Raw genomic sequence first — 15,376 nt, 5'->3', positions numbered from 1 at the left:
GTAGGGCCTATTGGAAGCCAGGAGTCCAAGGGAGTGCTTGGGGCTGCATGAAAGCCATGGAAGGTTCATGAATGGCAGAGGGAGTGAACATGTATTTTGGATCTTAACTTTCCCGTAGCTGGGTGAACTGCCTGCTCACTTGGCATAGGATAGGGCAGTCACATAGAAATACAAGGGACTTTTCTATGGGCAGGGGTGCCCATGAGAGGAACATCGCAGAGATGCACATTGAAGGGTGGGCAGAGACCCAGGAGAGTCTTCTGTGGTCCAGATCCTGCGTTTCATGGGGGACCCCCACCTACATGGCACCCAGGAGATGATCTTGGGGAACTACATCGTGCACCAGGGGCTGGTGGAACCAGAGCTTCGGGATGAGATCCTGGCCCAGTTGGCCAACCAAGTATGGCGCAATCACAATGCCCACAATGCTGAGCGTGGCTGGCTGCTGCTAGCTGCCTGCCTCAGTGCCTTCGCACCTTCCTCACGCCTCGAGAAGTTCCTCCTCAAGTGAGTGGGACCTAGGAGATAGGGTCTGTATTGGGGGAAGTGGCCCAAGCTGAGGGGCGTGGCCAGCAGTGAGGCCTGAGATAGGCCAGGCCAGGCCAGGAGGAAGTCCCTGTATGGCTGAGAGGCAAGGCACAGATGCAGCCAGGGCTACACACTAGTTCTCCACTGAGCCCAGAGCAGGAAGAAGTGCAGACCTTACTGCAGACGGTGGGATCAGGACCGAATAGAAAACAAACTGCAAGAACCCAGAGTGGGATGGGCCAGGGTACTGGGAACTTAGAAAAGAGTATTGACTCCTCAGGGCTTCAGGCAAGAAGGGCTCAGGAACACTGATGGGCTTGGACAGTCTGGCTTCAAAGCTGAGCACACTTATGTGGCTTTGAGCAAGTCCCTTAGCCTCTCAGAACCGTAATCTCTACAAAACAGGGGCAACGGTAGCCCTTGTTTTATATGCCCATGTGAGGACAAAATGTGTTAAATACGTGTGAAGTGTCTAGAATAGAGCCAGGCACATGGCAAATGCCAAGTCGTGGGCATAACCGTGACAAGGATGTGGCCCTGCTGCTGGGTGAAGAGCAGGGTGCAAGTAGCCCATGTGAGTCCCAGCTCCCATGCCCACCTGCTGTGTGGCCAGGGCCAGTTGTACCTTCTGAATCTGTTTCCCCCTTATAATCGGGGAGGACGTACCTAAGCGGGTGGCAGTGAGCTCGGGTCTACTCACAGCACGTGGCCATCCCTCAGCCAATCTTGTGGCTGTGGTGGCTCTTGACAAGAAAGGAAGGACCACTATCTGCCTGTGGGCGACTCCTGAGCTCGTGACTCTGGTGCCTCACAGCAGGTGCAAGAGGCAGGGACATGAGGAGGACCTGTTGGTAGGACTAGCTCACTGGCCCTGGCCTGGGTTGTACCCTCACAGCCATGTGAACTAGGAGGCAAGAGCTCATCGTGGGCAGACCATCCAGATGCCTGGGGACTTTCTCTTGGCCTGACCTCTCCTACCTGAGGCCTCACGGCTGGCCATGTCCCTCCAGATTCTCACCTACACACTCAGGTGCCCCCACCTGGACAATGATGGCAGTTGGCGCCAATATGCTGGAATATCTGGGCTTTTTGTTTTGTTTTGTTTTTTGAATTCTGTATTGGCTAGAATACTTCTAGGCTAGCTCGGGACCCTTTTGGTTTAGCCCTGGAATTCTGGGCTCACCGGGGACATTTCTAGGCTGGCCTCAGCGCCCTAGGCTATCCTGGAGCTACTGAGTGTGGTTTCTAGCTCCCTTGTGAAATAGCCTGGGGCTTAGAGCTGAAGGCTAGCCTGGGTCTTTCTCAGACTCCCCCAACACCCCTCCCTCAGGTTTGTGTCTGATTATGGGCAGAATGGCTTCCAGGCTGTATGCCAGCACCGCCTCCTGCAGGCCATGGGCTCAGGGACCGCCCGCACCTTCCCCCCAACACAGCTGGAGTGGGTTGCCACTCAGGAGAAGGCTGGCATGGCGTTGGATGTGAGCTGCTTCAATGGTAGGCTGCTTTGTCCCCTCGGACTGCCCACCCTCTCTCACACAGAGGGGCAGCTGGAATCAGCACAGCTACAAGAGGGACTGGGGTTGGAAAGGGGCTGGCTCCAACATGGCGAGGGCGGGGCATAAAGGGCAGAGATATGGAGTCCAGGATAAGAGATGGAGGCGTGGGGGAGGAAGCCGGCTGGGAAGACCAGGAGGCTGGCCAGCACATGGCCCAGACTGAGCCTATCATCGCTGTAACCAGGTGACCAGTTCTTCTGCCCAGTGCATTCCTGGAGTACGGGGGAAGAGGTGGCTGGAGACATTCTGAGGCACAGGTTGGCTTCTAGAATACCCCACCAGCACCTTGTGACTGAGAAGGAGGGAAGGGGCCCCCAGAGGCCTGCTCTGGCCATGCCTGAGGTTTGACTCATGTCCCAGGGTCTTCTGGGCAGTGCTTGACAACCTCGCCCCTTATTCTCAAACCTCCTCAGGGGCTTGTCTGATGGCTGGCGGGGCTGGACAGTAGGTATGAAGAACGGAGCCCAGTGGGCGGAACTGGCGGGCCATGACTACGTGCTAGACCTAGTGTCACACCTGGAGCTGCGCAGGGACTTCCCGCGACAGAAGTCCTACTTCATCGTGGGTGCAGAAGGGCCCGTGGCTGGCAGAGGAGGCCCCAGAGTGTATGTAACTACTTGGGACTGTAGGATCCAATGCCCCAACTACTGGGAGAGGATGAGTTCTGGGGCAGGGGTGGTTTTATGGGTTTTTTGTTGTTGTTGTTTGTTTTTTGAGATAGGATCTCCCTCTAGCCCAGGCTGACCTGGATGGAATTCACTATGTAGTCTCAGGGTGGCCTTGAACTCACAGTGATCCTCCTACCTCTGCCTCCCAATTGCTGGGATTAAAGGCGTACACCACCATGCCTGGCTCTTTTTTTTTTTTTTTCAATCCTACTTTAAATAGAGAAAGTCACCCAACTCCAGGCCACAGAGGTTTTAGAATGTTCTAGGAGGGGCATTGGTCTCCCTAGTGGGGGTCAGCTGTCCTGTGTTCCACCTTTCTCCACAGGGTGTTTGGGAACTTCTGGGACTCAGATGAGGATATACCCACAAAGCCCCAGGGCCACATGCCCAAAGTGCCTGACTCCGATGGGTTCTGTAGCCACAGTGAGGACACTACAAATGGGAAGACTGAAGCCCCAAGAGGGCCCGGGACCTATCAAGGTCTGGTAGCAATGGCTGCTGTTTCCTGAGGGTGGTGGGGGGAATGGAGCCTAGGGTGTGTGGAGACTGCCAGAAAAGTGAACTTGGCCCTTTTGCGCCCTCACTAGATGCAGACAGCCTTCAAGAACCTGCTGTGGCCCCACCAGGGCTGGATGGATACCTGGACAGCCTCTTTGACCCTGTGCTGGCCTGTGGGAATGTGGTAGGGACGGAGTGTGATGTTCGCAGTTGGCAGGCTTGGTGTGTAAGCTGAAGTCACACTGTCCAGGGTGACATCAGCCTCCCATAGCCAGAGCCCTGGAGCGGTGGGTCCTGCCTAGGCCTGTGTTAGGGACAGGGAAATCTTGGGGTCACCTGGAAGCTGGGGATGCTCCTGGCTGCCCTGGAAGGACCCATAACTAGACATGAAGACCCCGGCCACCACTTCTAACAGAAGCCATCCCCATGGGAGTGGGTTATCTTGGTTGCTGGATCTCCTGGTTCTGGAACTCACGAGACTCCCCTTGCCCTGGGAGCCCTCCTGTGGGGCGTCCCATAGACACTGCCGTGCACAGTTCCCAGTGGGGGAGGACTGGCTGGGGTGCCCTGAGGTAAAGGCTTTGCACAGGGCAGACACCTTCCCACGGGAAGGCCCGGGTGGTTGGTGTCGGGTACCTGTTGCCATGGAGCCTGAGGAGCACAGCAGTGAGGCGGCCATTGCCACCCCAGGACTTGGACAAGCCGACAGCCATTGCCTACCGCATGAAAGGCGGGGGCCAGCCTGCTGGTGGTGGTAGCAGCGGTTCGGAAGATACCCCCTGGAGGACCCCGGAGCCCAAGCCTAGTCAGTACCTTCACAGCATGCTTTGGGGCCTGGGGGCAGGTGGGTGCACAGAGGAGCTCCTGCTTCCACCACACCTGTCCCTGCCTATGCCCTCTGGTTTCTTCCCAGTCCCAGGCCTGGATGCCTCCACGCTGGCTCTGCAGCAAGCCTTCATCCACAGGCAGGCAGTGCTACTGGTGAGTGGGGGCAAGGTGTGTGGGGGCTGAGAGTAGACCCACCTGGTCACCATGGCCACCTCTCTGCAGGCCCGGGAGATGACCCTGCAGGCTTTGGCACTCCAACAGCAACAGCCTCTGAGTCTAGCCCCAGGACCCCTGCCCCCAGAGGTGAGTGGAGGGCCCCCCAAGGTGAGAAGGAGAGTTGTGCTGCTTCACTTTGCTTCGGAGCCCAGGAGCCCCACAGCCTGCCGCAAGCAGAGAACAGCATCCCTGGGCACAGGCTGGGATGTCCTGGGTGGCCACCTCATGTCCTGCTCTCCACAGAAATCCCCAGCATCGGAGACCCAGCCAAAACCTGCAGCCACGGGTCCTCCGGCCAAGCCAGTGCGCATGCGCCCCACTGCACAGCCTTTGGCCTCAGTCCCTGCAGCCAAGGCCCAAAGAACCCCCAACAAGCCCGTGGCTGCCCCGATCCTAGCTCAGGATCAGGCTTCTCCAAAATCCAGTGAGTATCCATCTCAGCCAGGGAGAGCAGGTGCAGACAGGCGAGAGCAGCTGGGTCCCCCAGCCTCGCCCTGTCCCCTGCCTTTGCCCACAGCCTCGGCCTCCCCCGAGCTGGTCCGCTACTCCACTCTCAACTCAGAGCACTTCCCACAGCCCACACAGCAGATCCGGAACATCGTCAGGCGGTACCAGCAGCCACCCTGGGGAGACCGCCCCAAAGCCCACAGGTGGGCGCTTCCGCCAAGCCCACGGCTCATGTCTGGTGGCTCAGTACCGTGCCTGTCACCATACCAGATGAGTGCCTGGGGCAAAGAGGGGTTACCATGGTCCCGGCTGCGCTGTGTGACTTGAGACTGGCCTCTGCTCCTCCCTGGTGCTCGTTTGGAATGGTGGGTGGTGAGGAAGAGCCCCCATGGTAGGGACGTAGGATGGGCTCAGGGTCTAATCTGCTGTGGTCACCTGCCAGAATGGATGGTGGGAAAGTGTTCATGAAGCGCCCTGATCCCCATGAGGAGGCCCTTATGATCCTAAAGGGGCAGATGACCCACCTGGCAGCAGTGCCTGGCACCCAGGTGAGGAGTGGGGTGGGAGACCCCAGGGAAGAGGCCAAAGGAGGCCTGGGGAGCCTTAGAAGCCAGTGTGGCCCTATGGCACCCCAGCCATGACTTGCTGCCCCCTGGAAGTTCTCTTTGGGGTGGAACAGGTATCAAGAGAGGCTGTAGCCCTGGTGAAGCCGGTAACCAGTGCCCCAAGACCATCCATCGTGCCCACTCCAGGTGAGGGCAGAAGGGAGAAGGCAAGGGCATTAAAAATGGGTGTCCTGGGCTGGAGAGATGGCTTAGCTGTTAAGTGCTTGCCTGTGAAGCCTAAGGACCCCGGTTCGAGGCTCAGTTCCCCAGGACCCACGTTAGCCAGATACACAAGGGGGCGCACACGTCTGGAGTTCGTTCACAGTGGCTGGAGGCCCTGGCGTGCCCATTCTCTCTCTCTCCCTCTCTCTATCGCTCTCTCTCTCTGTCTATTGCTCTCAAATAAATAAACAAAAAAAAAATTTTTTAAAAATGGGTGTCCTGGGCTGGAGAGATGGCTTAGCAGTTAAGCGCTTGCCTGTGAAGCCCAAGGACCCCGGTTCGAGGCTCGGTTCCCCAGGTCCCACGTTAGCCAGATGCACAAGGGGGTGCACGCGTCTGGAGTTCGTTTGCAGAGGCTAGAAGCCCTGGCGCGCCCATTCTCTCTCTCTCCCTCTATCTGTCTTTCTCTCTGTGTCTGTCGCTCTCAAATAAATAAAAAAAATTTTTAAAAAATGGGTGTCCAAGCCAGGCGTGGAGGCACATGTCCTTAATGCCAGCACTTAGGAGGCAGAGGTAGGAGGATCACTATGAGTTCGAGGCCAGCCTGGGACACTATGAGTTCAAGGCCAGCCTGGGACTGCAGAGTGCGTTTCAGGTCAGTCTGGGCTAGACTGAGACTGTATCTTGAAAAGAAAAAAGGTGGGTGTCCAAGTGAGGGTGTAAGCCTGAGCACAGCAGAGTCTGTATGTGAACCTGTGTGTCTGCCCCCAAGCCCACGGGTATACACGGGGTGATCATATCACTTCTTAAGTCACTCGTTACAGGTCCAGTGTGTTTCACTGAATCTTACCAAAGCCTGTCAAAGGGAAAACAGAAAAGCACAGTAGTTTGCCCAAGGTCACACAGCTTAAAACTACGAGACCAGGGATATAAACACAAGCCCCCCAGCACCCAAAGAAGAGTCCTAACCACACGGTGATCCTAAATGATAAAAGCAGCTCACATCATGCTCCCGACAGAAAAAGAAAAAAAAGCCCTCCAATGGCTCTATAATGAACTCCAAACTCTTCCCTGGGATCTCTGAGACCCTCACTGTCTGCCCACTTTCCTAGCCTCACCTTCCCTTCCTCCTCCTCTTGGCATAATCCATTCCTGCGACACACTGTGGATGCTCCGACATCAGGGCTTTTTTGCACTTGCTATTTCATCTACCTGGAACGCACCCCCCTAAAACCTTTGGGTGCTTGGCCCGTGTCTCACCCATCGTTCAGGTCTCAGCTGACATGTCACCTCCTCAGAGAGGTCTGCCTAGGCCATGTGGACTGAAGGCTCCACATGTACCAGCCCTGCTGGGCCACCTTGCTGTACTTGCACTTACCTCCTCTCAGCCTGAGTCTTGATTCTGAACAGTCCATTCCCCAGCATCTACCGTGAGACTCTGAAGTCCAAAACAGGGTCACCATCTCTCTTGTCAACTGGCTTCTTCGGCTGAGGGCAGGCAGCCAGGTGCTCTTTACACTTGTGGAATAAAGGCCTGGATCATATGAGTGAGCCCACATACACAGTCGTGTCTACCCTACGGCCCAGCCCTTTCTCAACACATATCGCCCAGGTCCCCTCTCCTACCCGAGCTCTTCCTCTCCCATTGAGGCCCCAAGAGGCCATCCTCATACTCTCTGCCCTTGTGCTCTGCAGTGCTGCCTTCAAGGTCGCTGGAGCCCCTGGAAGATCCCAAGCAGACACAGCTGCACCATCCAGTCAACCCCAACTTCTATGGCTATCAGGATGCCCCATGGCAGATCTTCCTGCGGAAAGAGGTGCCAGGACAGGCCCGGGCAAGCCAGAGAGGACAAGCCAGAGGAGGGGCTGGATGTGGGCAGAGCTGTCCAGGGAAGCTGGGGTAGAATTAGGGGAGGTTTGGAGCTAGGGGAGGGTTCCGAGCCAGGAGCTGCATATCTGGAGATGGGGTCCAAGCCAGAAGAGGGTAGTCCTCTGTCACTGAAGCCCCGTCCCCGCAGGTGTTCTACCCCAAGGACAGCTTCAACCACCCTGTGCAGCTAGACCTCCTGTTCCGGCAGGTGAGGACCTCTCTTGCCTTTCTGCTTCCAGCAAGTTCTTTTCTGCACTCTGGAATTTGGGGTCCTCAGGGTTTGCAGCTATTCGGCTAAAACCTCCCACAACTCCCATCAAAATTCAGTGGCTGACAAGTTTATCTAATCAGATACTGTCTCTTGGGAGAACACTTGGGAGGCAGAAACAGGAGAATCAGGAGTTCAAGGCCAACTTCAGCTACATGAGACCCTTTTCCAATAGAGGGGGGGAGAACAAAGCAGGGCATGGTGGCATACGCCTTTAATCCCAGCACTCGAGAGGTGGAGGTAGGAGGATCTCCGTGAGTTCAAGGCCACCCTGAGACTACATAGTGAATTCCAGGTCAGCCTGAGCTCGAGCGAGACCTAACCTCGAAAAACAAAACAAATAAACAAACAAAAAGTGAATCTGAGTTTGGTAGTCAAGAGGTCAAATCCAAACCTCACTACATAGATAAGGAAACCCATAAAGGGAGCCCTATGAGGGACCTGCTTAACAAAGGTAGCCCAGTTTACAGAGAACCCACTGCTGCAGAGCAGGGCCCCCATTCCCACATACCTTAGGGCAGTCCAGCCTGGGCTTCGGGCCATGCCGTGCCCTGTCCCTGCAGATCCTCCATGACACGCTGTCTGAGGCCTGCCTGCGCATCTCTGAAGAGGAGCGGCTCAGGATGAAGGCCCTGTTTGGTACCTTGGGGGAGGGGAAGGACACAGAGGAGCAGCTAGTGGTAGTCAAAGCCAGCCTTTCCTGGGAAGGAAACTGGGGACACACACACCCGGCCCCTCTTTTCTCCCACACACGCCTCTCTTTGCTCAGCCTCACCAGGCTACATGTTAGAGGTCCGCAGTGTCTGGCACACCATGTGGCCCCTGCCATCTTTGGTCCATCTGTGGCTTTCAGTTAGTTTTCCAGTACAGACATTGTTCATTGCTGGTGCCAGCCTCTTGCCTGCCCCACCTCCCTGAGATGTGAGCTGGCAGGGAAGAGAAAGGGTCTTGACCAGAGCTGACCTCCCTTAGCCCAGAACCAGCTGGACACACAGAGGCCTCTGGCGACGGAGAGTGTGAAGCGGGCGGTGGTCAGCATGGCCCGGGACAGCTGGGAAGTTTACTTCTCCCGTCTCTTCCCAGCCACGGTAGGAGCCCTCACCCACGCCTCCTTGCCTATTCAGAGCAGTCAAGGCTAAGGCTGGAAAGCCTCACAAAGCCTCCTCTTATGCAGGGCAGTGTGGGCACTGGTGTGCAGATCCTTGCTGTGTCTCACACGGGGATCAAGCTGGTGAGGATGGTCAAGGCCAGCAGAGAGTCCAGAGGACAGCTGCGGGTCCTACGCGCATACAGGTGAATGGACGCGGGCTGTCTGGAGACTAACAGCATTTCCTTACTCTGCTCTTAGCGCTACCACCAAGCATCTGGGGTGTCCCAGCTGTGCTACACCCTTTTTAAAAAAAAAATATTTTATTTGGGATGGAGAGATGGCTTAGCACTTAAGGCACTTGCCTCTGAAGCCTAAGGACCTGGGTTCCATTGCCCAGCACCCACATAAGACAGATGTACAAGGTGGCCCAGGCATCTACAGTTCATTTGCAATAGCTAGAAACACTGGCACGCCCATTCTCTTTCTATCTCTCTCTCTCTCTCTCTCTTAAATAAATACATAATATTTTTAAAATAATTTATCAGCCAGGCGTGATGGTTCACACCTTTAATTCCCAGCAGTTGAGAAGCAGAAGTAGAAGAAGCTCTATGAGTTCAAGGCCACTCTGAGACTTCATAATGAATTCCTGGTCAGCTTGGGCTACAGCGCGACCCCACCTTGGAAAAAAAAAATTATTATAGGAAGAGAGGGAAAGAAGCAAATAGAGAGAGACAGACAGAGAGAGAGAATGGGCACGCCAGGGCCTCTAGCCACTGCAAACAAACTCCAGGCACATGTGCCACCCTGTGCATCTGGATTACATGGGTACTACAGAATCAAACCTGAGTCCTTAGATTTTGCAGGCAACTTCCTCAACCGCTAAGCCATCTCTCCAGCCCATGCATCACTTCTTTTAATCAAGTCCATTGTAGAGCTGAGGAAATCCAGGCACTGAGAGAGAAGTTTCTTGTCTCTGCCTATGAGTGGTGGGGCTAGTAGCCTACTACCCTGCCCTGCCTCTGGGGCCAAGCCAGCCCTACCTCCAAAACTCACTGCGCAGAGGAGCAGCTGCTGGGCAGCTGCGGAAGGGAGCCAGCTCCATCTCTGAAACTGCTGAGGCCAGAATCCCTTTGTCACCCCCAGAGTGAGATCAGAAAAGAGCCTTGATCACTGGATGGGCAGAAACTCTTTCATTTGAAGAGAGGTGGGCCAATGAGTGAGAGAAAGAGAGCATGTGCAGCTGGAGAGATGGCTTAGTGGTTAAGGAGCTTGCCTCTGAAGCTGAAGGGCCAGGTTCACTTCCCCAGGACCCATGTAGAGCCAGAAGCACAAGGTGACGCATGTGTCTGGAGTTCATTTACAGTGGCTAGAGGCCCTGGTGTGCGCTCATTCTCTCTTTCTGTCTGCCTTTCTATCACTCTCTAAATAAATAAATAAATAAATAAATAAAAGACAGTATGTGGGCAAATTAAAATCTGAAAGGCTGGACCAAGGGTCTGGAGCATGGGTTTAAAGGGTTCAGGGAGATGTGCAGATCCACACACAGCCTAGAGAGGGAAGGGGACCAGGGCTTCTGGAGCAGGACAGGGCACGAGCAGAAGGAATGGTAGCTTGTGAGAAGACACCCCTGTGGCTGTGGGGTCCTGCCCTCACGGCACCTCCCCAACCACCAGCTTTACAGACATCCTGTTTGTGACCATGCCATCACAGAACATGCTGGAGTTCAACCTGGCCAGCGAGAAGGTCATTCTCTTCTCAGCCCGAGCCCACCAGGTCAAAATCCTGGTGGACAACTTCATTCTGGAGTTGAAGAAGGTCTGGATCCCCGCCCCCACCCCTGCCCCACAGATGCCACCTGCTGTCTACAGCCATGACTCCCCTGGCACAGATCCATCCCAGCTCTGCCACTTGGGCAGTGGGAATGCGCTACCACAAGTGCCCACCAAGGACCACATACACATACCTCTGTGTGCCCTGAGGCTGCCTCTCTAAGACCCTTTGCCTAGGCCTTTCCAGGACCTGCCTCACACCTGCCCTCAGAAGTGTGGCGCACATAGCCGGCGTGGTGGCGCACGCCTTTTAATCCCAGCACGCGGGAGGCAGAGGTAGGGGGATCACCATGAGTTCGAGGCCACCCTGAGAGTACATTGTGAATTCCAGGTCAGCCTGGGCCAGAGCAAAACCCTACCTCAAAATAATAAATAATAATAATAATGGTGTTGTACACACATCAGAGCTCTAAGCAATTGCTCCCTCAGAACCGCACTGCTAGCCTCCTGCATATTAGCTGGACATCACCCTGGCCCAAAGAGCTTCAGAGGAAGGCTAACGGGGGATCATGGCCAAGGCACATGCACGTTTCCCGACATCCATGTCAGCCCCTACCTTCTGTCCATCTGAGGAATGCACCACTTCCCTATGACTGCCTGGGGAATACACCTTCACTTCCCCTACCTACACGGGGGGCAGAGGGGAAGTGCCATCACTTCACTCTGCCCACCCTGGGAGGGGCAGGGGAGAGATTTGAAGCCCCCCAGGAGGAAGACAGCCCAGTGCAACCCCTCAGCCCTATTCCTGATGTTTCCAGGACTCTGACTATGTGGTTGCTGTGAGGAACTTCCTGCCTGATGACCCTGAGCTGCTGGCCTTCCATAAGGGTGACATCATCCACCTGCAGCCTCTGGAGCCACCTAGAATGGGTCGGTGCCCGTGAGAAGGGGCGGCTGAGAAAGGAGCTGCCCCGGCAGATTCTAATGCAAATCCGGCCCACAGGCTACAGCGCCGGCTGTGTGGTACGCAAGAAGCTGGTGTACCTGGACGAGCCGCCGCAGAGAGGCCCTGACTTTGGTGGGTGCCCTGCTGATGCCTCAATCCCGAAGCCCCAAACAGTGCTCATGCTAGCTCCAAGCGCTCTGCAGATGCACGGCTAGGGTCTCTGGGTGCCCCTTGGTCTCCTAAGGTCACTGGGGTGATCGGGTAGTACTTGCTGGCAGCAATACAACACAACCTTGGCCCATACAATGTAGCCGAGGGATGCCCGGGCATCTGTGTCTCCAGCCATCCCGAGAGTCCTGAGAGTCATCACTGCCATCACAAACAAATGGGTATGCATGGCATGGCACCCTTCTCAGAGTACTCAGAAGGGCTCAAGGGGTTACTCGAATCTCCTCAAAGGACCTCCTTTGTCCCAAGGCAACACCTTCCTGTTTGCCTGAGACATTTACCTGTCTGTTCCCAGGCTGGCGGTTTGGGACGGTCCATGGGCACGTGGGCCGCTTTCCTTCGGACCTGGTGCAGCCGGCGGCGGCGCCTGACTTTCTTCAGCTGCCAGCCCAGGCCAGCCGAGGTCGGGCTGCCACCGTAGCTGCTGCTGTGGCCTCGGCGGCAGCAGCAAGGGAGGTGGGCCTCAGGAGAGAGGTGAGAGGTAGGGGCCGGGGGTGGTGAAGGGAGGCAGGGTCAGCCTGACCCTAGAGGAGATGCCAGCATGGTTAGCCAAGGCTGTGGATAGGCCTGGAATAGGGCAAGCCAGGTGTGTGCTACCCATGAGAGTTGACCAAATGGAGGGACAGTGGGTGACGTCAGCCTGCGATCAGATGTGGCTGTGCTTCCAGAGTAGAGCCAGTCAGGGGTACAGAGGAGCGACTGCTGGGTCACGGGGCACGGGCAGAGGCATTCATGAGGGGGCACCCAACCCAGCTCAGGAACTTGCCAGGAGGATTTGGTCTGGCGAGGAGGCAGAGTCCCCAACAACTGGCGAGTGGGGCAGTTAGAGCAGGTCAGTGGGCCAGATGCAGGCCAGTCAATGAAATGTGCCCTTGAATCAGCTTTGACAGTAGCTTTGAGGTGTTGAGGAGAAGCAATGTGGCTTGCCAACTGTGTTTATCCCGCAGGGGCCCCTCGTCAGGGCATGTTCCACTGACCCTGGGGAGGACGCCCTGGCACTCCCACCAAGCACAATGCTTGAGTTTGCCCAGAAGTACTTCCGAGACCCTGGAAGGCAGCCTGGGTAAGTGGAGGCCCCCACTGCTCTTTCTACACTCTTTGGGTCATCTTGCAGCTATCCAAGCTGGAAGCTGTTGCCTTGGAAACCCCCATTTCTGGAGGGCCAGCATAGAAGCCAAGGAGGTAGAGCGGAAACGGTATCACATGGCAAAGAGATGTGGCCAAAGTCCGGGAGGTGGACTGGTCAGCACTGCCCATCTGTTGCAGGGATGGCCTCAGGCAGAAGTCCAAGGAGGATAAGGAATCCAGAGCCCTGACAGACATGCTTCGCTTCACTAAGGTGTCCAGTCCCATGCCTCAGTTTCCTCATCTGTAAAGTGGTGAGGCAGGAGTCCCACCCTGGCCCCAAGGGCAAACAAACTTGTCCTCAGTGAGAGGCTGCAGCGCTCAGCCCCTGGCGCCAGGGCTCTTTGCTGGCGTAGCATCTGTCACTGTCCTGTGACATGGACCTTCCCATTATAATCCAGCCTGGAGTCCTCTTTTATTCTGATATGACCCAACTCCATCGTGACAGAGCCCCTTGCTCTCCTCATAGGTCCCAATCCAGGAATCCCTCATCGAACTCCGTGACAGCAGCCTTAACAGGATGGCCATTGATATGTTCCTAGGTGTGTGGCGGGTGGGGAGGCTAGAGCCACCATCCTTTGGATGTAGCTCTGTGTGACCCCTGCTTGTCACACCCCCTCTGTAGTCTTCAGAGTCTTCCCTCCCCCAAACCTAGCTATGAGACACCTTAAAGAGAATGGAAACCCCCAACTGCCTTGGCTGAAGCCCCCCCCCCCAGAGAGGGACTACAACTTTGGGCCCTATGGGCCGGGCAGCTGGGACGTGGTGGGCATGAACAGGGTGGGTGTTTCCTACAGCCGTGATGAGATTCATGGGTGACGCTCCCCTGAAGGGCCAGAGTGAACTGGACGTGCTCTGTACACTCTTGAAGGTTAGTCCAGGTTACTGCTCTGTGCCTTGATTTCCCCATCTGTCATCACAGTGGTAAGACCGTGGGAATGGGAGGTCTCTCATGTGACACAAAGATGAATGCGTCCTGCCAGTGGGGAGGGCCGGAGAAGGGACACAGGGCTGACTTCCAAGTGCCCAGCCTGTTCTGGCATACGTGATGATGTGGCACGGCGCCCGGCGTGTCTACGGTGAGACTTCCGGCCTACCTTCTTCCAGCTTTGTGAGGACTATGAGGTCATGCAAGATGAATGCTACTGCCAGGTTGTGAAGCAGATCACGGACAACACCAGCAACAAGCAGTGAGTCACCTGGGCCTCTCAGCCGGCTGTGCCCACGCTACGGGAGGGCCCAGCTTGGCCTCCCCTGCTCAGCCTTGCTCCCTTCACTTTCCTCCCCGCCCGTGTGGTTTGGGGAGTTATTTGGTCTAGGACACACCATTTCTGCTCCCTGCACTTCAGTGCTCTCCTCTTGGCTATGAGGGCTGGAGAGATGGCTTAGCAATTAAGGCATTTGTCGGTGAAGCCTAAGGACCCCAGTTTGATTCTCCAGGTCCCATGTGAGCCAGATGCACAAGGAGGCACATACATCTGGAGTTCGTTTGCAGTGACTGGAGGCCCTGGCATGTCCTTTCTCTCTCTCTCTCTCTCTCTCTCTCTCACTCTCTACCTCTTTCTTTCTCAAATAAATAAAATACATATTTTTTTTTTAAAAAGTGGCTATGACCAAAAAAAGAGGGAACTATAAAGCCAGATGTGATGGCGCACACCTCTAATCCCAGCACTTAGGAGGCAGACATAGGAGGATTGCCCTGAGTTCAAGGCCACCCAGGTCAGCTTGGGCCAGAATGACACCCTACCTTGAAAAAACAACAGTGAGGGCTGGAGAGATGGCTTAGCGGTTAAGCGCTTGCCTGTGAAGCCTAAGGACCCCGGTTCGAGGCTCGGTTCCCCAGGTCCCACGTTAGCCAGATGCACAAGGGGGCGCACGCGTCTGGAGTTCGTTTGCAGAGGCTGGAAGCCCTGGCGCGCCCATTCTCTCTCTCTCCCTCTATCTGTCTTTCTCTCTGTCTCTGTTACTCTTCAAATAAATAAATAATAATTAAAAAAAATTAAAAAAAAAACAACAACAGTGACTATGATAATGCATGAGTCCAGATTCATGGGCACACATGACAGAAACCTGATCCAGGTACCATTAGGAAACCAGCTTTCTCTGCCTCCTGCCTCTATGTCTCTGTGTCTCTCCCACAGATCAGCAAAGTGACAACTCTGGCGGACATTTCTTCAGCTCAGCATTATAAGAAAAAACAAGACAGACCAATATTTGCTGCAAAAACTCCCAAATCCAGCTTTATTGGCTCTACTTGGTCACATGCTCATTCTTTTTGTTTTTACAAGATAGGTTTTCACTGTAGCCCAGGCTGACCTCGAACTCACTCTGTAGTCTCAGCCAAGCCTCGAACTCACAGCAATCTTCCTACTTCTGCCTTCTGAGTGCTGGGAATAAAGGCGTGTGCCACCACACATGGCCACATGCCCATTCTTTTATTATTATTATTTATTTGCAAGCAGAAAGGGATAGAAGAGACAGAGACAGAATGGGCATACCAGAGCCTCTAGCCACTGCAAGTGGACTCTAGATGCATGTGCCACTTTGTGCATCTGGTTTTATGTGGGTACTG

The 15,376-nt window shown here is 55.2% G+C and overlaps 1 protein-coding gene across 1 annotated transcript in view; it reads left to right on the top strand.

Annotated features, from left to right (window-relative positions):
- Positions 1-15,376, top strand: part of Myo15a (myosin XVA) — a 65,491-nt gene that overhangs the window by 27,263 nt on the left and 22,852 nt on the right. Inside the window, 27 exon segments of the mRNA XM_045131385.1 lie at positions 272-507; positions 1,859-2,022; positions 2,269-2,341; positions 2,498-2,689; positions 3,078-3,232; positions 3,340-3,434; positions 3,941-4,055; positions 4,164-4,231; positions 4,301-4,381; positions 4,538-4,718; positions 4,812-4,944; positions 5,184-5,289; positions 5,421-5,493; positions 7,204-7,325; positions 7,527-7,586; positions 8,210-8,285; positions 8,619-8,734; positions 8,821-8,939; positions 10,410-10,551; positions 11,324-11,435; positions 11,509-11,583; positions 11,975-12,153; positions 12,627-12,742; positions 12,946-13,018; positions 13,274-13,346; positions 13,602-13,675; positions 13,912-13,994. Of these exon segments, the coding sequence (XP_044987320.1) occupies positions 272-507; positions 1,859-2,022; positions 2,269-2,341; positions 2,498-2,689; positions 3,078-3,232; positions 3,340-3,434; positions 3,941-4,055; positions 4,164-4,231; positions 4,301-4,381; positions 4,538-4,718; positions 4,812-4,944; positions 5,184-5,289; positions 5,421-5,493; positions 7,204-7,325; positions 7,527-7,586; positions 8,210-8,285; positions 8,619-8,734; positions 8,821-8,939; positions 10,410-10,551; positions 11,324-11,435; positions 11,509-11,583; positions 11,975-12,153; positions 12,627-12,742; positions 12,946-13,018; positions 13,274-13,346; positions 13,602-13,675; positions 13,912-13,994 (3,092 nt within the window).

The sequence above is a fragment of the Jaculus jaculus genome, chromosome 12 (assembly GCF_020740685.1).
Source record: "Jaculus jaculus isolate mJacJac1 chromosome 12, mJacJac1.mat.Y.cur, whole genome shotgun sequence".
NCBI lineage: Eukaryota > Metazoa > Chordata > Mammalia > Rodentia > Dipodidae > Jaculus > Jaculus jaculus.
Note: the sequence above shows the minus strand (reverse complement) of the source record. Positions and strands in the feature narration are given on the sequence as shown.